This window comes from Oryza glaberrima, chromosome 4 (genome assembly GCF_000147395.1).
Source record: "Oryza glaberrima chromosome 4, OglaRS2, whole genome shotgun sequence".
Lineage (NCBI taxonomy): Eukaryota > Viridiplantae > Streptophyta > Magnoliopsida > Poales > Poaceae > Oryza > Oryza glaberrima.
The window spans coordinates 15,606,568-15,631,141 of NC_068329.1; the positions used below are offsets into that span (position 1 = coordinate 15,606,568).

The following is a 24,574-nucleotide window of genomic DNA, read 5'->3' on the forward strand; positions in this document are numbered from 1 at the left end:
AATTTTAGTAATTTTAGATCAAAATCGTACTCCAATAGACTATAGACTGACCAACCGGATGGCAAAGTACTACTCGCGCTGGCCAACTTTGGCCAGCCAAAATGGCCTACCCAAACATGGGTCCCACGCCTTTTCCCCCTCCCATCCCGTCCCGCACTCTCTCTCTCTCTCCGTTGCGATTCCTCCTCCGCTTCTCAACTCCCCAGCGCGCGCGAGAGGAGCCGCCGCCGGTTGCCCTCTGTTGCCGAGGTCGCCTCGTCGTCGTCCGTTGCCGACGCCGTCGTCGACGCTGCCGAGGTCGCCACTCGACGCCACCGTCTTCGTCTCCTCCGCCGCCGTCGCCTCCACCGTCCGCCTCGCGCGCGGGGGGATCCGCCGCCGCCGTCACCGTCCGCCTCGCGCGCGCGAGGAGCCGCCGCCGTCGTCGCCTCCCGCCTCGCGCGCGCGAGGAGCCGCCTCCGACGTCGCCTCAGCCGTCCGCCTCGCGTGAGCGAGGATCCGCCGCAGCCGTCGCCGTCCACCTCGCGCGCGCAAGGAGCCGCTGCCACCGTCGCCTGCGCCGTCCTCCTCGTGCACGGGGGGATCCGCCGTCGCCGTCCACCTCGTGCGCGCGAGGAGCCGCCTCCGCCGTCCGCCTCGTGCGCGGGGGGTTCCGCCGCTGCCGTCGCCGTCCGCCTCGCGTGCGCAGGGAGCCGCCGCCGCCCGCCTCGCACGGGGATGGGTGGATGAGGAGGGAGAAGAGAAAGGAAGAGAAAGAAGAGGAAGACGAAAGTAATAGAGGCTGATATGTGGGTCCCTTTATTATTTTGGAGATGTAAATAGAGAGTCTGTTGGAATCAACACCTAGTTTGATTATCCAAATCAGATGAACACCTAGTTTGATTATCCAAATCAGATGAAGAGTTGGTTATATGGGTATTTTGATAGTCGAATTCGGAGATGCTCTGAGCACACTTTGACAAAAAGGTAGAGCCGCTCCTCTTAACGCCACGAGTCCTTGACAGGTGGGGCCCACCACGATGGACCCACAACGTCAGAGACATGTCACTGTTGGCCGGCGGCTTGCATGGCGCTAGTTCTTACCGGGAGCCGATCGAGGCACGTGAGCTTGGCATATAGAATTTCAAGTTGTTGCGGCTAGCGCGTGAGCTAAGGCAAAAGGGTTTCGCCTTTCGTGTCGAGCTGGCGCTCCGTGGCTCCCTCCCCCCCTCCCGCCGCCGCTGTACATCTCAGTAGCTCAGCATCCGGCCGCCGGCGGTGGGACGACGAAGCTGCAGCGATCCGATCCAGGGGGCCTCCTGCCACCACCGTATTCTTCTTCTCGATTATCTCTCAGGTGGGCCTCTTCTCTCCGACCTCCGCTAGCTGTGTCGTTGTTGTTGCTGTTGCTGGATACCGGCGTGAGCATGAGATCCGCCTGGACTCCGTCCGATCTGTTTCTTCTCCTTGCTGCTGCTGGTGAGAGTGCGAACCTAACTTTGCATTAGCAGTTGATTTATTTAAGCTAGGAGCTCATATTTGTTCTTGGAAGTTCTGGGGGCTTGTTCTTGGTTTTTGGAGAGGTTTAGGAACCCCCCTCCCCCTAAATGTGCCTCTTTGCACAAAGTTTTTGTGCAACAATTCATTTTTTTTTTCTCCCAAGGTGGTAGATACGGTTCCATCCATAATTTTGGTTGAATTTTAACGCACATTTAAGGATATGCAATCGTTTCGTGTTTTGAAATAAGTTAATTAGTTAATAACTACTCCGTAAAAGCGAACATAAGAACACATAATGTCTCATATATACATGCGTATGTGTGATGATCACATCTACCATCTTGACATCTATTCATATCAATTGGAGATTATATTGTGCATATCCTAGGGCTAGATGAACAGCGTTACAATGTTAATAAAAAGTTGGCTAGATATGCTTTGTCCTACTTCTGGCTAAAACTAGCGTACTGTTCTTTATGATTCTTGTGCAAGTGTAGAAACAGTGCTACTCCCTCCTTTTCAAGTTATAAGACGTTTTGAATTTGGTCAAAGTCAAACTGTTTCAAGTTCGACTAAATTTATGGATAAGTAATATTTATAATACTAAATTAGTTTCATCAAATCAATAATTGAATATATTTTTATAATAAATTTGTCTTGGGTTGAAAATATTACTACTTTTTTCTACAAATTTAGTCAAACTTAAAGCAGTTTGACTTTGACCAAAACAGGCCTCTGTAGCAGTACTTTCTTTCTCTGTAGCGATAGCCCTCACTCTATAGGCCATTGCCTTCTAAATTTCCACTCCAAATTACTACCTTCCAATTGCTTATCATCACTAAAACACACTGTGGCGGAGCCAGAAAATTTACTATGTGGTGTCAATTATCATTACTAGATATTTCAATGGGGTCATTTATACATATTTGAGTGAATTTGCATGGAAAATTTAAGACTCTCAAGGGTGATTGTGGAAAATTTGTGGGGTCAGCTGACCCCACAGCTTACACACGGATCCGCCACTAGATAAAACACACACATGCCCTTGCGTAGTTGAGCAGGGTCCAGCATGTTAAGTTTATTCAAAAGCGCACCTCCTTAGGCTAGTAAGTATAGTAAGTACTCTCTTCGTTTCATATCATAAGTTATTTTATTTTTTTCCTTAGTTTTTTAGATTTGACAAAAGTTTATAGAAAAAAAATAGCAACATTTATGATACTAAATTAGTTTCATTAAATTTTACGTTAAATATATTTTAATATGTTTGTTTTGTATTAAAAGTATTACTATAAAGTTTAACCAAGAAAAAAGTCAAACGACTTGTAATACGAAACAGAAGGACTAGTCGTTTTCTCCTCCTTTTACTAATTCCACCTCGTCATTCTTTAACCCAGGTTAACATCATGCTTTTCCCTGGAACTGCTGGGCTAAAGGAAAAGGCTCTAAAAATTCAGCATTTAAAGATGCGATCCTTTCGCTTCCATCTTCTTCAACAAGCAACAAACTATTTTGATGAAGCGCGGGTCGTTGGACATGGAGGTTTTGGAAAGGTTTACGTGGGAGAGTTGGAGGGTAAAAAGTTTGCCATGAAACGAAGGAGCCTTGAGTCCTCTCAAGGCCAGAAGGAGTTCCAAGCGGAGATTGAACTACTGTCAGGGCTGAACCACCGAAATCTGGTTTCTCTGATTGGGTTCTGTGATGAAGAGAATGAATTGATCTTGGTTTATGAATACATGGAAAAAGGGTCTCTGATGAGCCATCTGTATGGCTCTGGTAAACCCTCGCTCCTCAATTGGAAGCAGCGGGTGGAGGTTTGCATAGGAACAGCCAAGGGACTGCACTATCTTCACACTAAGGCCGTTATCCACCGTGACGTCAAGTCTTCAAACATCTTGCTTGATGAAAAGCTCCAGTCCAAGGTTACTGACTTTGGGATATCAAAGCCTGGTCCTGAGTTGGACCAAACTTATGTCATCACTCAAGTGAAGGGCAGCTTTGGGTATCTTGATCCTGAATATTGCAAGACGATGCTGCTCACCCAGAAGTCTGATGTCTACTCTTTTGGTGTTGTCTTGCTTGAGGTCCTATGTGGCAGACCAGCGATCGACCGAACACTTCCGCTCGAGGAGGTGAACTTGGCAGACTGGGGAAAGGAGATGCTGAGGAATGGACAGCTGGAACAAATTGTTGATCAGGAAATTTCAGGCACAGTCAAACAGCGTTCTCTGATGCCATTTGGCCAAATTGTGGCCAGGTGCCTGGAAGACAAGGGAGCGGATCGGCCATCGATGGGAGACGTACTCAGGTACCTGGAGTACGTTCACAGTTTGGAAGCTAAGAAGAATGCCTTAACACGATCCGTAGCTATGATTTGCGTGAAAATTTCAAATGTAGCTGATGGTTTCTCCGGCCCATCGACTCCGCACCGGGTGTCTCCAGTCTTGGATGATAGCATTATCAGTGTAGCTGGAAATTCAGATGAACCTGTTCATGACATCTCTGCTGGAAGCTCAGATGATGAGACTGACCATGGTATCTCTGCTGGAAACTCAGATGAGCATGATCATAACGTCTCTTCTCAGCTAATAAAACCGGGGAAAAGTAAAGCATTGATTCGATCTAATGCTAAAATTTTCGAAAGATATGAGGATCCTGACCATGGGGTCTCTTCTGAGCTAATAGGACCGGGGAAACGTAAAGCATTGACTCGATCTGATGCTAAAATTTTCGAGAGATGAGGAACCAGATGTCTCCCGTCTTGGGATATGGTAACACCGTGTGAATGGTATTGTCAAGCACTAGAACATCGGCGCCCATGAGAGCATCATTGTAGCTGGAAATAAATTCAGGTGAGTCTGTAGTATTTATATAGCTTAAATTGAAGTATTGACACGTTCTCTAGTATATAGCTTAAATTTTCCGGTGTCATGATCTGTAATTCACCTTTTTTTTTTCTTCTTTTTTCTGTCTAGCTATATGGCACTTAACTAGTGCCATTGTGAGCCTACACGGCTACAAGTGTATATGCTTTGGTTTGAATTTGTTACTGGCCTAAGTGCTGGATTTGTGAAGTTTAACTAGCTGTATGTAAGCACCCCAGTCTGACCTGTGTTGCTTGTTAAGTTTGGATGTGTAGTCAATAATATTTTGTTATTTCTCAATCCTTTGTACAAAATATAATTGCCCTCTAAGCTAGTCAATGTAGTCATTCATCCCCAATCTATTATTAATCTTTACATTGCTGTCAGACTCACGGTCGGCTGTTCCAGTGGCCGGTATGTCATATGTTCTCTTATTCATATTTATATTTATGTACCTGTGATGTATATCAATTGTTTACTATGAAAGTACGAGGCTAGTAGTTTTTCCTAGAGACTAGCTAAACATGAGTAAAGGTTTTGAGTACTGAGATGAGATATGTAATACATTTTGTTGTCGTCTTCGAGTGATTTGACTTTTGATGGATATGTTTTAGGTTAAAGTTGACCGGCAAACTATTCCATCGAATATCTCTCGTACTCGCTACTCGGTATTGTGGTTAATATATTAAAAGGTGTCAACTGTAATTAGGGATGCACATCGGACGAGTGACTATTTATATACGTATGAATCCCACTCATCTAAACCACGTGTGTTGGTTATATTGGATACTGAATGATATATTACCTGGGATGCTCACAACAGTTGGTATCAACCAATCTTGCTTGCTTTGGGCGGCGGCCAGAGAGTGTCGGCATCAACTGTGCTGTGACAAGGGCAGTCGAAGGCTTCGATAGTTCGACGGGGGCAGGACCGGCCTGGGGCAGTGCGGTCTCTAAAAATTAGGGGTCTCCAAAATATATATACTATAGTACCAAGCCTGATAGACTACTTTGTGCATTAAGAATATGCTATTAGATGAGATTGTTATTGACACTATCATCACTGATTTTGCATCTAGAACTGTTAGAAGAAATTGTTTTAAATGATCTAGAGATATTTCTTTTTGGTATTTTAAACTTGTTAGTATGAAATTCGTTAATAACAATGAGTTTTTAAATATTATCTTGTATTTTTATGGTGAATGGGAGCCTTCATTTTTTTTTCCGCACTGGGCCACCAAAAAGTCAGGGCCGACCCTAGACGGGGGGTGATGAGCAACTCCGGCCGGCTCCGACGAGGGCGGCGGCGAAAAGTCCACAACAGGCGATGCGCGAAGGACGACGCCTGCTCCGCTGCTGTCAATTTGGAGGGAGTGAGACGCAGGGCAAATATATATTTCCTTCAGCTCCTGCTTAACGGTAGAACATCGAAATTGAACGGCCAAAACTTTGCATGGTATTAAAGTTCGATGGTACGAAGGAAAACTTGAAAAAATTCAATGGTATCGAACCAATTTTCCCAAATATTTATTTATCTAATTTACACGATCGTTTTTAAACGGCATGCAACCAAGAGCGTCTAGATTTACATCGGCGGATTTCACACCCATGAAAAATAGATTTTCTTCTCCAAAGGACCGCCCGTAAAAATGAATTTCCAGATTTTGATTATTGTTTTCTTAAAAAAATTCTGTTTTATAGGCATCTATACACATGATTTTTTCACGTGAGTGGTGTATAGGATTCAAACCTAGGGCCTCTCGCGAAAGGGCATATAGCCAAGTGGTTACGGTGACTTTAGTAGCACCATAAGGTCTTAAGTTCAACAATTTTAAATTAGGTTGTTTGTGGGTCGGATAAAAAAAATACCCTTCTCTCAAAAAAGACCTAGGGCCTCTCACTCCACGCTTAACCTCCTTATCATTTCACATACGAAACATTTTATTCTCACTCCACGCTTAATCTCCTTACCATTTCACGTATGAAACACTTCGTGACAGTCTGTTGGTTGCTATTTTTTTCAACTTTACATCTTTAGAACTTTTAATACATATTTTACACTCTAAATGACATCAAATAGAAAAATCATCAACTATAAATGACATCAAATAGAAAAATCATCAACTATAAAGATGTAGATCTTGTCAATCTAGGCCTTGTTGGGCGGCCAGTTTTGCTGCAGCCGCTGCGGCTGCAGCAGTTGAAAATTGCTGCGGCTGCAGCAGTTTTGAACTGCCGCAGCCGCAGCTGCTGCCAAAAAATCTCTTCCAAACACACCCCTGTATAATTTTGATAGAACACATCTTCATAGAAGGTTGTTTGAAAGACTCAAAAATTCGTTTTCAAAAATAGATTTCAGAGCTTGTGATGAATATTTGGGCTCCTAACGATCCAAATGAAAAAAAAACTTTCAACTACAATGTTGTAGAAGAGCTACATTTTTTTTTCATAGAGTTTGTCATCATTAGAAATTATATGAGTAAGTTATAATTTTTTGTCGTATTTTAGTACTGTTTTCATTTTCAGAGAACCACTCACAAAAACCGATTTTTATAGGCCTTCCATTGTGAGAACCATCCATAAAAATCATTTTCACTTGTGGTTTTCTTAATCTTTCCACGGGTGGTTTCCCTTTAACCAACCATAAAAATAGACATATTTTCGCAGATGGTTTTTCTTAACCATCTATGACCTAAAGTTGCGTCAATCATTTTCATAGACGGTTTCCTTTCTGGCCCCATGAAAATAAAAGCCTAGCACCTGCGCAAATGATTTATGTAGTAGTATCTATCATCTTCACTAGCTCCTCGTTAGAGTTAATCTTCACCAGCTCCCCTTCGAGCTGCTTTCATCATCATCTGCTTCTTGAAATCAGTGAAGTGTCGAAGAATAGTTTGTCAAAGTTTCTAACAACCGAAGAACAATTTATAAAGTTGCGCGCAAAGGTTCACTTTATCAATGAAGAGATGATTCTTTTTTTCCCTTGAATTGCACACTTCGATAACACCTTCAGATACCTTCTAGTGTTCAGTTCCTTTCAAATACAAAGTTGTTATGTACATATTGCATTTGAAGTGGGGTGCTAAGGTTAAATGTATAGTCAACGGCATTTCAGTCTTTTTTTTGTTATCCTTGTATAGAATATACTCCCTCCGTATTTTAATGTATGACGCCGTTGACTTTATAACCAACGTTTGACCGCTCGTCTTATTTAAAATTTTTATGCAAATATAAAAATACTTATGTCATGCTTAAAGAACATTTGATGATAAATCAAGTCACAATAAAATAAATTATAATTACATAATTTTTTTTGAATAAGACGAAAGGTCAAACGTTTGTCAAAAAGTCAACGGCGTCATACATTAAAATATGGAGGGAGTATATATTAATTTGCCCTCTAAGGCCAAGTCAATGTAACTATTCATCTCTAATTTATCCCCAATCTTTTACATTGCTCTCTTAATTAGGCTCTTTCTGTCTATATACATTGCTCTTATACTATTTTGATACATGCCTTTGGCAGGTGATACACACGTACGCTTAGACATAATTAGATGGGGACTACTGACTAGTCCATCAACCTGTGCAGGAGCGCGGAAGAGACTCCTCTGACTTTGTGTAGTTTGCAGTTAGGTCATTGACATGTGGGCCATACCAAAGTGGGACCCATATGTCAGTGGCACAACTGCAGACTGCACAAAGTTAGGGATCTGTTTTCTAGGAGCGCGGTTAGTAATGTTAATAGACATAAGCATTAAAAGTTGATAGATAAATATTGGGCCCATATAGATAATAAAAATCATTCTATAATTATTCTACCTATATTCAATCAATATAGTTATCTTAACTTACCTTTTGTAGTTCCTTAAAGCTGTCACCAGCAACTTCGGGTCTGCTTCTGTCGGATCAAAGGAATCATGTCTGAATTCTGATCAGATGTTAATTAGCCACCTCATCGATCAAGTTCTGTTCTTGTATACATAGGTTTTTGGCATGTGCGTTGAATTCTACTTCCATGCTCTACTATTGCTTATGTTTAGTTCACTGTATTGGATTTGTCTAAATGAAACTTGCATGATCAGTATCGATCAATCCATAATTAAACTTCCTGTGATAAATCAAAAAACCCCAGAGCATATATATATACTCGTGGTTTATGGTTGACAAATTTGTATTTGATCTATGTTTGGGACTTTGTTTCTCTCTCAAATCTCAATGAAAATTGGTTGGCCGTGTCTTAATTTGGCCAACCCGTCCAAAAATAAATTATGAGTGCCGTCTCATCAAAGTACGGTGAGAGTGAAAGTGGGGATGCAGTTGCTATTTGGGTTTATTTTAGATGGTACTTATTACATGATACTATACAAACTAGAGAAAATGTGTTTCTTTTGGTACTAGAATAATATCCCCATCTCTAAAGGACTTTAATCGTTTGTCAAATTTAAAATAACGTAACCTCAGCCCCCAAAAAAAATTTACAATCATAATTTTTTAGGATTTAACTTAACTTTTACACAGGGCCGGTCCTGGGTTCTTGCCATAGGGCGAAAACTTATATTAAGGCCCCTATATATCTAAATAAACTAATAAATATATTTATATAATCTTATAAACATAACATTTAATATTCGATGTGATAAAATATTATCTATATATAACATTTTAAAACTTTAAAGAGAAATAACATAATCATAAACACTTACTTGGCACTTTAAAAAAATTGGCTCATTCATGCATTAGCATTACTTATGAAAAATCTGTCGATAGTTCCTCGTTGTGTTTCAATGAAATCATCCGAACGCTTTTTCCATTTCCTTTTTTCGCTACCAGATGCATATTTTCTCGACCACATGATTAGTGTTGTGCTGAAAAAATAATCATCATGAGCTTGTGATTTTTTATTTATGAAGAGGAAAAAAAGATGGGGAAAATTACCAGATGAAATTTACCTCGAACGAGGGACACGAGCCGACCAGCGTGGTGAGCCGCGACCGCGAGCGCCGAGTAGCATGAGCAGGCGAGTAGCAGGCACCTAGCGCGGTGGCGCCGATGAGGCGATGAGCAGCGCTACAGCAGGAGCTGAATAGCAACAGGCGCCTGATCGTGGCCGTCGGGTGATTGGCGTGAATCTGAATGGCTGGATCCTGATGGCCTCTAGCCCTAGACGACGACGTAGACACCTAGACATCGAGGCGACGCGGCGATTAGAGTGATAAAGGTGACGCGCGACGGGAGAAGTCAGATCGCTTTGTGAATCGCTTCTCCTCCTTTGCTCCTCAGGCCTGGTGATGGATGTCCCATGGGCCATGGCCCATCACCTATGGGGGCCCCTACAATTTGAGGGCCTCAGGCGGCCGCACGGGCTAACCCCCTAGGGCCGGCCCTGCTTTTACATGGCTTTCATATATGCTGAGCGGAATAATAAAATAAGTATAAAACAATATTTTTAGGATTTGGTGAAGTAATAAATTCAAGTCCATACACAGCCTACTACGTGCTAACCCAGTTCATTTTGTCTTTAAATGTATGAATGGTTGATAGATTATCTGTTCCGATACATGCATGTGTTCCTAGTTCTATTAATTTTTTTTCCTTGGACCATAGTAGTAATGCTGTAAAACCCTGTCCTAAATGTAAGTCCTCCCTTCATTTTATTCAGTTGATTACAGCTATTTAGCACCCAACATTATCGTTCCTGAACAGCTGTCATAAATTTCTGTCCTCCCATAACCAGATAAAGTAAAAACTCATGGTGGTGACTTCTGACTGCTGTAGTAGGCCGAGCGCTGCCCCTCCACCAGCTCATGCCGGCCGAGACGTACCGCGACCAAGAAGATCGCGCGGCGGTGTCCCCCCGAACCCCCGCCGTGTCCGTCCAGAGCTGGGCGCGCGTAGCGTGGCTACTCGCGGTGGGGGAGCGTCACACCGCGGGACCACGTACTGCTTCTCTCCACCTCCCGCGCTCCAAATTAACTTCTCGCGCGCTACCGGAGCGTGAGACCGCAGACCATGTTTGCCACTTCGTGTGACTAGCGCACGAGAGCGTCGCCTCGTGATGCCTACGTCGCTTAATTTCGTGCATTGGTCCGACGATATGGTGTATTTTGCGACTCCACCATGCGATATCATATCATGGCCGTTTCACGCCCTGCGAACACCGGTATCGCACTACTCCCCAGCGATACCGTCTGTCAAATTTGCTGAGCCAACACTTTCGTGTAAAATAAATTTCATCTAGTATATTTCTAAGGAAAAAATAATATAAACAATATTTTTCCTTTTTTTTCTTCAAGGACAAGCCAAATTAAGCTCGACTCCCATCGTCTCCATAGTTACAGTGTAGTGCTGGTGCCCCTCGGCCCTCCTCTATATTTAAAAGGGTAGAATAGGTTACATGGGCTCTCGGCCCTCCTCTATATTTAAAAGGGTAGAATAGGTTACATGGTTCGACTCTAACTCTACTACTATATACCACAGATAAAACTCCAAGTCCACTTGTAAAAAAATATATGACTCATTTGTTTGATACTTTTTTAAAACAAATTTCAGCTTAGCGAATATACCACCATCGTCTTCTCATATCTAGCTAGTATCTTATCCCGAAAGGTTTAGGTTGTTTTTGGACTAATGGGTTCGGAACCTATACCCAGCTCGCAAAATGGGGCAATAGATTAGCTGACGATTTATTAAAGTATTAGCTAAACGAATTTGCTATCAATTTGTCGGCAGATTTTCAGTTAGAGATTTGTCAATTTTTAGGCCGTATGATTTGTGTGAAGATTTGTGCTAATACGGTGGATAAAAAGCGCAGGTGCGTGCATTGCGGGGGATCGATTCGAGGAGCTCTTGTTGCCCAGTTAAGCTAAATTGGTTGAAAAGACAAAATAAAGTTTATATTGAAATCACAGTGTTAATAAACTAAAATTAAGTTACACTGTAGTTACAAATATGAATACAATGTAATTATTGTGTAACTATAATGTAATTTTTTAGATGGATTGGTAACATAATTTAGGGCAATTGCGTTTTTGACCCTATTTTAAGGTCTAACTAGCTACCAATTTAACCCTATTTTCCTAAGTTTGCTCTTTTGACCCTCTTTTTTAAAAACGAACGTTCGGTCTGACCCTATTCCCCCACTCATTTGACTCTACTTTTTCAAAGTTTTTGCTTGCCTAATTTCGTGTATTTTTATCTAAAAATGTGAAAAAAATTTTACTAAGATAAGTGACAAATTTAACTTAGGTTTGAGTGATTTGACAATTTTGAAATAGATTTAACTTTTTTGGACAAAATTCACTTAGATTTGATATATTTTTGAGAAACTTAACATACATTTGACAGATTTTTGATAAATTTCACAAAAATATTTACATAATCCCTCCAGCATCAGCAGCATGCCGTCCTCGGTCCTCCTGACCAGGAGAGCACCGGGCAAGAACAAAGAGAGGCGAGAGAGAGATGGAGAGCAGCAGCAACAGCAAAAACAAAGCAGCAAAATTCTAGCGGCCAGCTACGGCGAGCTCCCGCGCCGCGCGCCTCCTTCCGCGGCCGGCGGCGGCGAGCTGCCGGGCCGCTCGCCTCCCTTCGCGCCCCGCAGCGGCGGCAGGCTCCCGCGCCGTGCACTTCCTCCCGCACGCGCGCCTCCTTCCGCGCTCGGCGGCGGCGACGGGCTCCCGCGCCGCGCGCCTCCTTCCGCGGCCGGCGGCGGCGAGGTCCCGCGCCCCGCGCCTCGCTTCGCACCCCGCGGCGGCGAGGTCCCGCGACTCCCTCCTTCCGCGCGGAGCAGCTGCTGCTGCCGCCTCTGCACTGCTTTCAGCATATGCCACCCAATTCGTACTACTTTCAGAATACGCTATCGGAGCACGAATTTTCTTCGTTCCGTGCCACTCCGTCTCTTCCGTCGTAGCGCCGTCGTCTTCTCCGCCCGTGCCGGCGCCCGTTTCAGCCGCGCCGGCGTCCTTCCGTCGCCGGCATCGTCCATCGTCGTCGGCGTCCATCGTCGTCGTCCATCGTCATCGTCGTCGTCGTCCACGACGTGGCGTGGGCGCGCAGAGGGAGGCGACTGCTAGCAGCGGGGCGAGCGCGGACGCGAGTGCTAGCAGCGGGGCGAGGCGGAATGGCTGCGCCAGCGGGGAAGGGGTGAGACAGAAGCCCCTTGTGGATGGCGGGGCGAGGCGGAATGGGGCGAATGCGGCGGCTGTGGACGGCGGGGATGGGCAGCGAGCGGGCGGCGTCCATGGTGGTGGTGGTGGGGAGGAAGATGAGGACGAGGACAGGGCACCCTCACCGGCGTGCTCCAGCCGGAGGACGCGCTGCGCGGGCGGTGGATGACGACGATGGCGGCGACGGCGAACGGACGACGCCGTGGCTGTCATGGGCGCGCGCGGCGCGGGCGGTGGACGACAATGATGGCGGCGACGGCGAATAGACGACGCAACGGCTGACATGGGCGCAGGCGAGGGCAGTGGACGACGACGATGCAGGCGACGGACGGACGCCGGCGCGGGCGGTGGCAGACTCGCGGCGGTACTCGAGCTCATGCTCGCGTCCGCGCTCGCCCCGCTGCTAGCAGTCGCCTCCCTCCGCGCCCACGCCACGCCACGCCGACAACTATCTTGCCGCGGTTGGCGGAGCGGGTGGCGGCGTCGACGCTGCGGGAGAGGCCGTCGAGGCAGGTGTTCTTGTCGGTGAGGGCAGCGCTGCACCAGGTCTGGACGTTGCTCAGGTGCCACTTGAACCCCGGCGAGCCAGCGCGCCCCATGTTGCCGCCGAGCTCCTGCGCCGCATCGCAAAGGTGCCCCAAGCTGTCCGCTATGTTCTCCAGGCAGTCGCGCACGGGGCCGGCGACGCCGCGGCTGCCGCCAGGGCCGCAGATACGCCCCACGTACATCGACACCGACTGCGCCTTGTCCACGCTCACCGACTGCGCGGCGTGCACCAGCTCGGGCGGGCTCCGCGGCGGTGGCACCCCACCGTACGACGCCAGGCTCTGCACGCACACCGCCGGGTACTGCGTCGCGCGGCACAACTTGCGGATGAAGTCGCTGGCCGCCGGCGCTGCACCGCCGTTCGCCGTCGCCGCGGCGGCGAAGAAGGCGAGGAGGAGGAGCGCCATGGCGAGGCTGGAGCGAGACATTATCGGCGTCTCTGAGGAAGACGACGGTGCTATGGACGGAAGAGACAGTGTGGCACGGAACGAAGAAAATTCGTGCTTCGATGGTGTATTCTAAAAGTAGCACGAATTGGATGGTATATCCTGAAAGTAGGGCGAATTCGATGGCATATTCTGAAAATTCTCGATTGGGAGTGAGAGGATAGGGTTGAGTCCAGGGGTATTTTGGTCAGTTTGAATAATAATTTGATTTTTTTTCTTTTTCTAAATGAAATCCTAACGGAATAATAGAAATAGGATCAGACGGTAACTTCATTTTTGAAAAGCAGGGTCAAATAAGCAAACTACGAAAATTAGGGTCAGATTGGTAGTTAGGTTCTGAAATAGGGTCAAATGAGCGATTGTCCCATATTATTTTATGTATAAATCTAGCAAATAAACTATGCAATATATGTACTAGATATCACACTATAAAATTATAGTCCTATATAACTAAAATTATATTTGTAAATTCAATTGATATAACATATAAGTACACTGTAATTTTGATATAAATGTTGTGTAAGTAAATATGTATTTTTTTTATTTTCTTTTGTAGCCCATTGGATATAAACCTAAGAGTAGAAAAAAATCTGGGTGATTTTTTTTCTTTTAGAAATCACCCGACAAATGTATAGGCCGTTCCTTAGCTAAATACTTTTAAAATGGATTAGTACGATTTTTCTAAAGCAATTTTCTATAGATCTTTTTTTAAAAAAAAAATGAATTCGGGCTTAGTAGAAGATTTATCATAATCCATACAATTTCTATTGGGTTATAGAGGTCAAGGTAAAGTAGATGCTCATGTATATCCTTTTATTAAAGTCTATATCAGCAAGCTAATTCCCAAACCGGTCAGCATTGGAGTGAATAGTTTGGAGGCCTTTTACTGATGTTCAAGAAGAATGCCTCCTAAGCTACGTTTACAATGCTGTCCTGAGATTTTTGGCTAAAAAAGATTGTGCCGGTGAAACACTATTTCTTTTTAGACTTTGCTTCCGTTAAGAGAGTAGTACCACCACCACCAATTTGCGATGTTTGTAACCTTTCCTTCTTTTTCCATTTGGGCTGTGTTAAGATGGTGAAAAAGTTGCAAAGTTGGTAGAAAATTGGTACTCCCTCCGTTCTAAAAAAAAGACAAACCCTTGGTTTCTGTGTCCAACTTGAGTCTGTATGATTATATTGATAATATTCAAATGAATCATTTTGTTCTTTACTTTTAAAAGAAATATAAAATTTTAAATCACTCTAATTTAATTTATTAGGTAAGTACACGTTTGGTAGAGTTTCAACTCCTAAATTTAATTACAGGAGTTGGATTTAGAGTGAAGTTGTGAAGTTGTCTAAACTCAGCTCCATTTATATAGTTTATATAAGAACGCTCTACCTATGTATCTGTTGAAAATATAAATAAAGTTATGAAGGTATGTCGTCGTATCATTTCCTTCAAGAGAAGACGTTGAAAAATTTGAGGAGAATATTCCAAAATTCAATAATTACCAAAGAGCATCGAATATGGTAAATATTATCTCAAATAATCCAAACCAACATGAATTCCGAAGGCAACAAGTCACAATATGCTCAATGTAAAATCCAAGTTCTCAGGAATAAACAGAGCACCCGTGATCAAAAGAAGACATATAACTCTCTAAAGAACCCGTGCTGGCACAATATGATAAAAAATAAGAGTGAAAATTAAACTCCCTCTTCGACTTCTATAAAAGGGGGAGTCGGCGAATCCAGAAGGACACGAAGAGGCAACAACCCTTAGCGAGAGTCCTAGAAGCCAATCTCTAGCTCTACTAGTAGTAAGAGTCCGCCTTGCTAGTGTACTGGAGAAAGGATTGTAATATAATTTGTGTAAGGTAAGCAAACTTTGTTTGTATCATCCCTAGAGGTTCCCGAAAGGGAAAACCATATGTATGTTATTTTGTGGTAATGTAGTAGTTTTATTAAGTTTTCTTTGCTAGACCCTTGTTCTATTTATGTGATTACATAAAAAATAACCTATAGGGTCCTTAGTGTAGAACTAAGCTACTACATTACCACAAAATAGCATACATAAGGTTTTCCCTTTCGAGAACCCTGAGAGATGATACAAACAAAGTTTACTTACCTTACATAAATTATATTTCAATCCTTGCTCCAATACACTAGTAAGGCGGGCTCTTAAATTTCTACTACTAGAGCTAGAGAGTGACTTATGGGACTCTGTCAGAGGGTTGCTCCACTTCGTGTCCTTCTAGCTTTGCCAGCTTCCCCTTTTATAGAAGCAAGCCAGCTTCTCCTTTTATAGAAGCCAGAGAGGGAGCTCAATCTTTACTCTTATTTTTATCATACTGTGGCATCACGGGTTTTTTAGAGAGTTATATGTCTTCTTTTGATCACGGGCGCTCTGTTTCTTCCTGATAACTTGGATTTTACCTTGAGCATATTGTGAATTGTTGCCCTCTGCATTCATGCTGGTTTGGATTATTTGAGATAATATTTACCATATTTGATGCTTTTTGGTAATTATTGAATTTTGGAATATTCTCCCCAAAATTTTCAACCTCTTCTCTTGAAGGAAATGATATGACGACAGACGTTCGTAACCTTATTTATATTTTCAACAGATATATGGTAGCTTCACAAATCTACGTATATGGATATATGATTATATTGATAATATTTGAATGAATCATTTTTCTCTTTACTACTTTTAAAAGAAATATGAAATTTTAAATGACTCTAATTTAACTTATTAGGTTTTAAGACCCGTTTGGTAGAGCTTCGACTCCTAAATTTATTATAGGAGTTGAGTCAAAAGTGAAGTTGTGAAACAACTTAAATCTAGCTCAAACTCTATAGTTTGTTTGGTGAGAACGTTCCTCTGCAGCCGGCGGCGGTCGTCCTCCTCCGCGCCGGCGTCCACCACCCGGCCGCCGGCAGGCCCCTCCCCCGTCCGTCTCCTCCATTGAAAGCCGCAACCCAGGTTGGAAGGGGGGAGAGAGAGAGAGAGAGAGAGAGAGAGAGAGAGAGAGAGAGCGAGCAGGCAAGAGGAAGTTGCTTGGAAATTTTCGGTAAGCTCTGCTCTCCCGCTCCCTTTCTACCCATGCCCTCTTCCTGTTCGTGCTAATGCCTGCTTGCATTTAGTAGTGCTATAATTATACTGTACTAGTGTACTGGTTCTAATAAGTAATAAACTTTCGGAGAGAGTTCCTCTTGCTCACTGATGCTTACTAGTCCATAGATTTGGTAGGAAGCTCCCAAGAAAGAAGGGAGCCGGATCGGTAAAGAATGCTGTATTCGCTTGGATCTACCCGTTTAATTAGGTAGTCTATTTCATCACTATATAAGCCCACTAAGTGGGGCTGGAAATTGCATGGTCACGACCTCATGACACATCACACCACTCAGTTCTTGGTCAATGGTCGGCAAAACAGAAGAAATTTCATCCTGGAGTCGCTTTCGTTGGTTGGGCTAGCATTGACTCCAGAGAAACAACACAATTCATGCCCAGATTACTACTCCAATTCCAGTCCAGCTCCTTATCTTTCGTTTTATTGCTGAATTGCCAGCTACAAGATTTCCTAGTAGCTACTTCGATACTTTTGCTAACCTCCCTTCTCAGTTCTCACCATCTCTCGTACCATGGCCTTGGCTTTCGCCGGCAAATCGGTGGCTGTGTCGGCCATCTCCATGATTGTCCGCAAGTCTTTCGATTACCTAGAGAAGTATGCGAAGGCGGAGGGGATGAAGTCAGTGCAGGAGCGGCTTGAGAGGGCTCTCCCACAAGTCCAAGTTGTGTTTGATGCAATTGATATGGAGAGGATAAGGGATCAGAGCGAGGCGCTTGATGCCTGGCTTTGGCAGCTCAGGGATGCCGTCGAGGAGGCAGAGGATGTGCTCGATGAGGTTGAGTACTACAAGCTTGAGAAAAAAGTGAAAACTAGAGGTAACAAGGTGAGCAGCTCTCTGTACAAGTGCAAAAGGGTGGTTGTTCGGCAATTCAATAGTACTTTTAAGGCTGGGACTTTTAAGAGATTATTGGATGCCATCAGAAAACTTGATGAAATTGTTGTTGGTGTGGAGCGTTTTGTTCTACTCGTGGACCGGCTGGATTCTTGTACTTCGAGGCAGTATGTCATCAGGAGGTTAGTAATCCTTGTGAGACTAGCTCCTTCAGTGTTGATGAAGTTGTAATTGGCCGTGATACTGAGAGGGATCAGATTGTTGAATGGCTGATTGAACAAGACAACGTTCATGACCATTATGTTTGTGCTGTAAATGCTTTTTCTATAGTTGGCATAGGTGGCATGGGCAAGACCACGCTAGCATAGGCAGTCTACAACGATCAAAGAGTGAAGCAGTGCTTTGATCAGGCTATGTGGATTTGTGTGTCCAATGACTTTGATGTCCCTGCTCTGATGAAAAAGATTATACAAGAAATCACTAGAGAAGGTACTAATGTTACTAATTTCAATACACTTCAAGAAATTGTCAGAGAGAATCTGAAATCTAAGAAATTCCTTCTTGTATTTGATGATGTATGGAATGATGAGAGAAGGCCTGATTGGGAGAAACTAGTAGCTCCTCTGAAATTTGGTCAAAAGGGAAGCAAAATCTTATTAACAACCCGGATGGAATCGGTGGTAGATATTGTTGAAAGGGTACTAGGAGGAAGAACCAAGTCTCTACGATTGGAGGGACTACAGGAGAAAGATCTTATAGCAATTTTCAACAAGCATGCTTTTTTTGGAGTAAATCCTGACGATTATTTGAACCTACAAGAGATAGGCAAGAAAATTACTAGGAAGTTGAGTGGATGCCCATTAGCGGCAAAGGTCATGGGTGGGCTGTTGAACAGCTCTCTAGATAGAGTATACTGGAACAGAATGCTGAGAGAAAATATCTCTAATATTGAGCATAATAGTGAAGGCGTTATGAAAATTTTAAGGTTAAGCTATCATCATCTGGCCCCACATCTACAGGCTTGCTTCAGATATTGTGGCATGTTCCAAGAAGATTATTGGTTTTGAAAGGATGAGCTGATTAACTTTTGGATGGGTTCAGGACTAATCCAGCTATCTGAAAATGAAAACCAGAGGCCAGAGGATATAGGAGAGTTTTATTAGGGTATACTAACAAAGAAGTCTTTCTTTGAACTGCGGTTAGACAAATCCACTAATCTGTATCAAGGCTATGGTGAGCGTACTGTTGAACACTACATTATGCATGATTTATTGCATGAACTTGCACGTACTGTTTCCAGAAAGGAGTGCACAAGGATTTCTAGTGATGAATATGGTAGTATTCCAAGAACAGTTTGACATGCAGCAATTAGAATCGTAAATCATGTAGTGATCACAGATTTCTCTCCACTTAAGAAACTGCGGACCCTCCTCATATCCTTTGACAAAACAATACATGAAAGGGATCAATGGATTGTACTGAAAAAAATGCTAAAGTCAGCAACAAAACTGCGTGTTGTGCACATACAGAATTCGTTGCTTTTCAAGCTGCCTGACACATTTGGTAATTTAATGCACCTTCGGTATCTGTATCACTCAAAACCATGGAAGGAAGTGGGGAAATATTCCTTTTGGTGCCCATGTTCTTTATACAAATTATATCATCTTCAAATGTTACAGTTGAATGGATGTCTGTTGGTATCTGGGCAATTGGGAAATCTAATTAGTCTGAGACATATATACTTTTCTGGTATTCTATGTGGATTCCGCCCTTACTTTGGGCATTTGACTTCACTTCAAGACCTAAATGATGTTTATGTCCCACTGAAGTTTGCTTCAGTAGCACGCGAGCTCGCGGATCTGAAAGATCTCCGTTATTTGTCTATCCATTGTCTTGAGAATGTCAATGCAGAAGAAGCTACTTTGGCTAAGCTGGATGAAAAGGAATATCTCATTATGTTGTCACTCACCTGGAAAAGCAGCCAACAAGAATCATACACAGAAGAACAAGTATTAGATAATCTTGAACCTCACATGAACCTTACCAACCTAAAGATCAATGGATATAATGGTTCCAGATCGCCATGTTGGTTGGGAAACACCACTATCATCAATTTGACATATCTCTATATCTCTGATTGCAGTTACTGGCAGCATCTTCCACCTCTAGGCGAACTTCCTTCCCTGAAATATCTGTACTTAATCTGCTTGATCTCAGTGAAAAGACTAGATAGTTCCTTCTATGGGTGTGAGCAACCTTTTGGCTTCCCATCTCTTGAGTATATATTTATTGAATGCCTTCCAGCACTAGAAGAGTGGGTTGAAATGGAAGGCGAACATCTGTTTCCCCGGCTTAAGGCACTAGCTGTCATGGACTGCAAAGAATTGAGAAATATACCAGCACTACCATCCACTCTTACTTATCTTGAAATGGATAGTGTTGGTTTGACTACTCTTCATGAACCCTATGTGCCTAATGAAAATGCAGAACCCCAAAAGTCATCTCTCTCCAGGCTAAAGATCTATCGCTGCCCATACCTGGAAACACTTGAGCAACTTAACCAGTTTCTTTATCTGGAGGAACTATGCATTGAACATTGTGAAAATTTGTTGCAATTGCCGATGGATCACTTATAGATGCTCCCGTTTCTAAAACACATGACAGTGTTGGGATGCCCAAAGTTAATGGTCCCTCCGGCAACCATCAGGTTGCCGTTGCCAATGAAAAAACTTCATGTTGGGTCATGTGGTACTTATGAGACTTGGCTGGTCAACTCATTGTGTGGTCTTACTTCTCTTACTACTTTGATGCTATATGGTTGTGATATAGCAGCACTTCCACCTATTGAAGTGTGGAAGAGTTTGATAGCACTAAGTTGTTTGGAAATCGTAAGCTGCCACGAACTTGCGGATTTAAATGGCATGGAAGAGCTAACATCCCTCACAGAGTTGAAGGTAATTGGGTGTAACAAGCTTGAAGAGCTTCCTGTCGTTTCATCTCAGCAGTTTCAAGCCTCTGAACACAACCAAGTTGTCACTGCCTGTACTTCATACCTTGGGAGACTTGAGAATCTGCGAATTAGCAGTCCGTTTGTCTTGCAGTGGTTCCCACTGAGAAGCGTCACCTCAATTACAAATATGACCATCAACAGCTGTAGATGCTTACCTGAGGAGTGGTTGATGCAAAACTGCAATCATCTTCAACGCATTGGAGTGAGGGATGCTTCCCATCTGGAATTTCTGCCCTCAATCATGGCAAGCCTCACCTCCCTTGAATCCTTACAGTTTTCAAGAGCTATGTTAATCCAGTCACTTCCAGAACTTCCTTCCTCCTTGCGGAGGCTTCAAATCCTTGGTTGTAACCCGGTATTAATGCGGCGATGTCGAAAGAGTAGAGGTCGTGATTGGCACAAGATTGCGCACATCCCAGATCTGCAGATTGTAGAAGATGAACCATCGTCATATTCATTGCATTCATACATGTAATTTTTCTATATGCAAGTCGTCCCTTCTCCTTCTTTTTCCTGAGCTGGTTCCTGTTTTGTAGGCTAAGCTGATGTCTTTTAAGTTTAACCCTAACTTATTTACCCCTTGGTGTATTTTGACACATTTGTAACATTTAAGGCATTTTCACTGACGCCTCCTATTTGATTTGCATCTAGCAATGTGGAACAGAGTGTTCTGATTATTTCCGTGGGTTTCGACTATCCTACCATTTTCCTTTTGTGTTTTTGCTGAAGTTTTTTTGGGTATCGGTTAATTCTTCGTTCTTACAGTCCTGATTGCCTGAACAACTCACAGAAAGTATAATGTTGATGACTACCTGATGGTTTTCTGTGATCAAAGCTAATGATTGATAGCCACCACTTTTAGTTAGGTCTTTAAATAATTAGATTCCTTAAAGCTACCACCAGGAACTTCGGATCTGCTTTTCTGGGGATCAAAGGAATCATGTCTGAATTCCGATCAGAGGCCAGTCACCTGATCGATCAAGTTCACTTCTTGTATACATAGGTTTTTGGCATTGGGAGTGCTTTGAATTCTACTTCCATGCTCTACTGTTGCTTATGCTTAGTTCACTGTATTGGATTGTCTAAATGCAACTTGAATGACTGGTATCGATCAATCCGTAATTAAATTATTGTGACAAAACAAAATCCCAGAGCATCAGAGGTTCTTGCTAATTAACCTGCTCGGGGTTCAAGAACCTGAAACTAAATATGTACTCGTGGTTTATCGTTGATAAATCATGAGTGCCGTCATCAAAGTACAAGGTGAGAGTCAAAGTGGGGGTGTTGTTGACATTTCGGTTTATTTAGATGAATTTACATGGTACAAACTAGAAAATGTGTTTCTTTTGAGACTAGAATAATATCCCAGCCTCTACACCTGGAGATATACATGGAAATCAATACTTAAGTTTTACAAGGCTTTCATGCTGAGCAGAATAATAAAAGAAATGTAAAGCAATATTTTTGTAGCATTTGATGAATTAATAAATTTAAGCCTGTGCACAACCTACCATTTAACCCAGTTCTTTTTGTTTTTATTAAATGTATGAATGGTTGATAGATTATCAGTTTTTCTTTTTCCTAATATATGAGGATACAATAGGACGAACACAGCTTACGAGGTTTGGAGTGTTCGATGCTTCTCATCTGGTGTTTCTACCCTCAATCATGGCAAGCTTCACCTCCCTAGAATCCTTACAATTTGCAGAAGCCATGTTAATTCAGTCACTTCCAGAATTGCCATCTTCCTTACGGGCTCTACAGATCTTTGGTTGTCAGGAGAGAAAGGCCATGACTGGCACAAGATTGCACATATCCCAGATCTGCGGATTGAGCAAGATTCTGCATCACAGTGTTCATATACATGGGTTAAGGGCCCCTTTGATATGTAGGAAAAGTGTAAGAAATTTGAAGGATTTTAATCCTATGGAAAAAATTCCTATGAAAACCTTTGAAACAAAGGATTGAATCCTATACTATCCTTTAAAATTCCTATGGAATGATTAATCCTATAGAGATTTTGGAGAAAAGTTAGCAAGGGTCCAACCTCTTGGAAAAATTCCTTTGAGTTTATCTCTCTCATCCGATTCCTGCGTTTTTTCCTATGGTCCAATCAAACGGTCAATTCTGTGTTTTTCCTGTATTTTCCAATCCTCTGTTTTGCACTGCATTCCTATAAGAATCCTATATTTTTCCATTCCTGCGATTCAAAGGGCCCTAATAGTTCTATTTTTTTTCCCTTCGATCATGATGCTGTAAAACCCTGTCCTGAATGTAAGTCCTCCCTTCTTTTTATTTAGTTCATTACTGTACACAGCTATTTAGCACAAAACATTATTGAACAGATCAAGCATTCTGGTTATTTACTTAGTTTTTTTTTGAACGACTCGCACGAGACGGTGCGAAGTTCTATTGATAGAGCAAGAAATTACAAGATTATAACCCTGGAGGGTCGTAACCAGGAAAAAGAAAAAAATATACCACCACCCACACACCGACAGCGCCAACACACAAGACCGGGAGAAGGCTAACACCGGACTGGCCGCTGCTAAGCGTGACCGACTGCTGCTAGACCAACAAAGAAACACAGACGAGATCACCCAAAAAAAAACACTCTCACAACCAACACAAAGCCAACTCCTAGAGCGTGCTTGCACTAATCAATTGAGAGGCTTCGGCTAGGGGATGCCAAAACGATGTCTTCAAGAAGAGAAGCGACGGTAAACCGCCGCCGCAGTCCGTCGGGGCTCAAAGGAGCCAGGATTGGGCTTTCGCCCGGCAACCACCCTTGAGGGATGAGACAGCACGACAACGCCCTCAAGAGGGAGAATTAACCATCGTTGTCGGCCCGGCCATGGCCGGGCTGGGTTTTCACCCGCTGCTCACCACCTGCGAATCCACGGCTGACGAACCGATGCTCCCACCACCCCTCAACCTCTACCGACATGTGGGACCCCTGCACCGGTGCCCCCCGCCGGCCAGCCTTCGAGCGCCGAAAACCACGCCACATCCACCAGCAGCTCCTCCTCGTACCGAGGTCGCCTCCTCCACCGCCGGTAGCGCCTCTCGCGCCAAGCCGGCCTCCTCCACCGGATGTGCCTCTCGCGCCAATCCGGCCTCCCTCCATCGACCGCGCCTCTCGCGCCAAGCCAGCCTCCATCTCCGCTGCCCGCGCTTCTCGCGCCGAGCCGGCCTCCGCTGCCATCAGCTGCGCCTCTCTGCGCCAAGCCGGTCTCCGACCCCTCCTCCAAACGCTGCTGCGCCGGCCAGATGCAGCCGTCTTTTACGCCCTCGGCTAGCCGTCCGAGGCCGCCATGCATCTTCCCACCTTAACCACGGTGGTCACCACCGTGCCTTCTCCCACCACAGCCACGGTCGCCACCATGCCTCCACATTCACGGCCACCGCAAGCCGACCGCCGTAGCCGCTGCTGACCTTATCATTCCTGAACAGCTCTCATAAATTTTTTTTCCCTCCCATAACCAGATAAAAACCCATCGAGATGACTTCTGTCCGCTGTAGGTCATGCAAGTGAAGTTGCTGCTGCTTCAACTCATCATCAATTCATCACCACCAAGAGGTGTAGGTCATGCAAGTGAAGTTGCTGCTGCTTCAACTCATCATCAATTCATCACCACCAAGAGGAACTTGGATGGATGCTTCTCGGGGGTGTAAGGGCATTATTCAGGGAAGTCCATGGTTTCTAGCGAAGAGACTCCTCTAACGCACTGTCCTCTGATATGCGGCACGCTAGTCATGAGCACATGTCAGCCACTTAAAGTTAGAGGATCTATTTCCGGTTGCTAGAGCCTTTTAATGCTGGTACTTCAGGGCCCAACTCTTGAGGATGGGTTATGGATTTATTCAGTGAGGATTGCAGTTTTATTCGACAACATCAAATCCTATATCCCTGCAAAGACACAAGTTGGGGAAGCGTTCTCTCAACAAGTCAGCAGCAGATGAGATGCCTGTATTTCTAGTGAATTGATCGTCGTGTCCGTGGCGCATCAACAGATGATATTCCTACTCTCTCCGTTCTAAAATATAGCGGCATAATAATAGGTAGCTATATTTTAGGACGGATGAAGTAGCTATTTCACGCTTCTGTCGTTC

At 43.8% G+C, this 24,574-nt stretch overlaps 2 protein-coding genes across 3 annotated transcripts; one reads left to right on the forward strand and one right to left on the reverse strand.

The window, feature by feature from the left end:
- The first annotated feature begins 1,168 nt into the window (after positions 1 to 1,168).
- Positions 1,169 to 4,632, forward strand: LOC127771626 (receptor-like protein kinase HERK 1). 2 transcript variants are annotated; one of them, XM_052297558.1, is made up of 2 exons: positions 1,169 to 1,458; positions 2,874 to 4,632. In XM_052297558.1, exon 2 carries the CDS (start codon positions 2,883 to 2,885, stop codon positions 4,215 to 4,217), a length of 1,335 nt encoding a protein of 444 aa, XP_052153518.1. In that variant the 5' UTR covers positions 1,169 to 1,458; positions 2,874 to 2,882; the 3' UTR covers positions 4,218 to 4,632. The 2 variants fall into 2 exon arrangements, with proteins under 2 accessions (XP_052153518.1, XP_052153519.1); XM_052297559.1 differs by having other exon boundaries at positions 1,169 to 1,336.
- Positions 4,633 to 12,819: 8,187 nt separating this feature from the next.
- On the reverse strand, positions 12,820 to 13,567 carry LOC127771710 (21 kDa protein-like). Its single transcript, XM_052297638.1, has one exon. The coding sequence runs from the start codon at positions 13,480 to 13,482 to the stop codon at positions 12,883 to 12,885; it is 600 nt and encodes a 199-aa protein (XP_052153598.1). The 5' UTR covers positions 13,483 to 13,567; the 3' UTR covers positions 12,820 to 12,882.
- Positions 13,568 to 24,574: the final 11,007 nt, after the last annotated feature.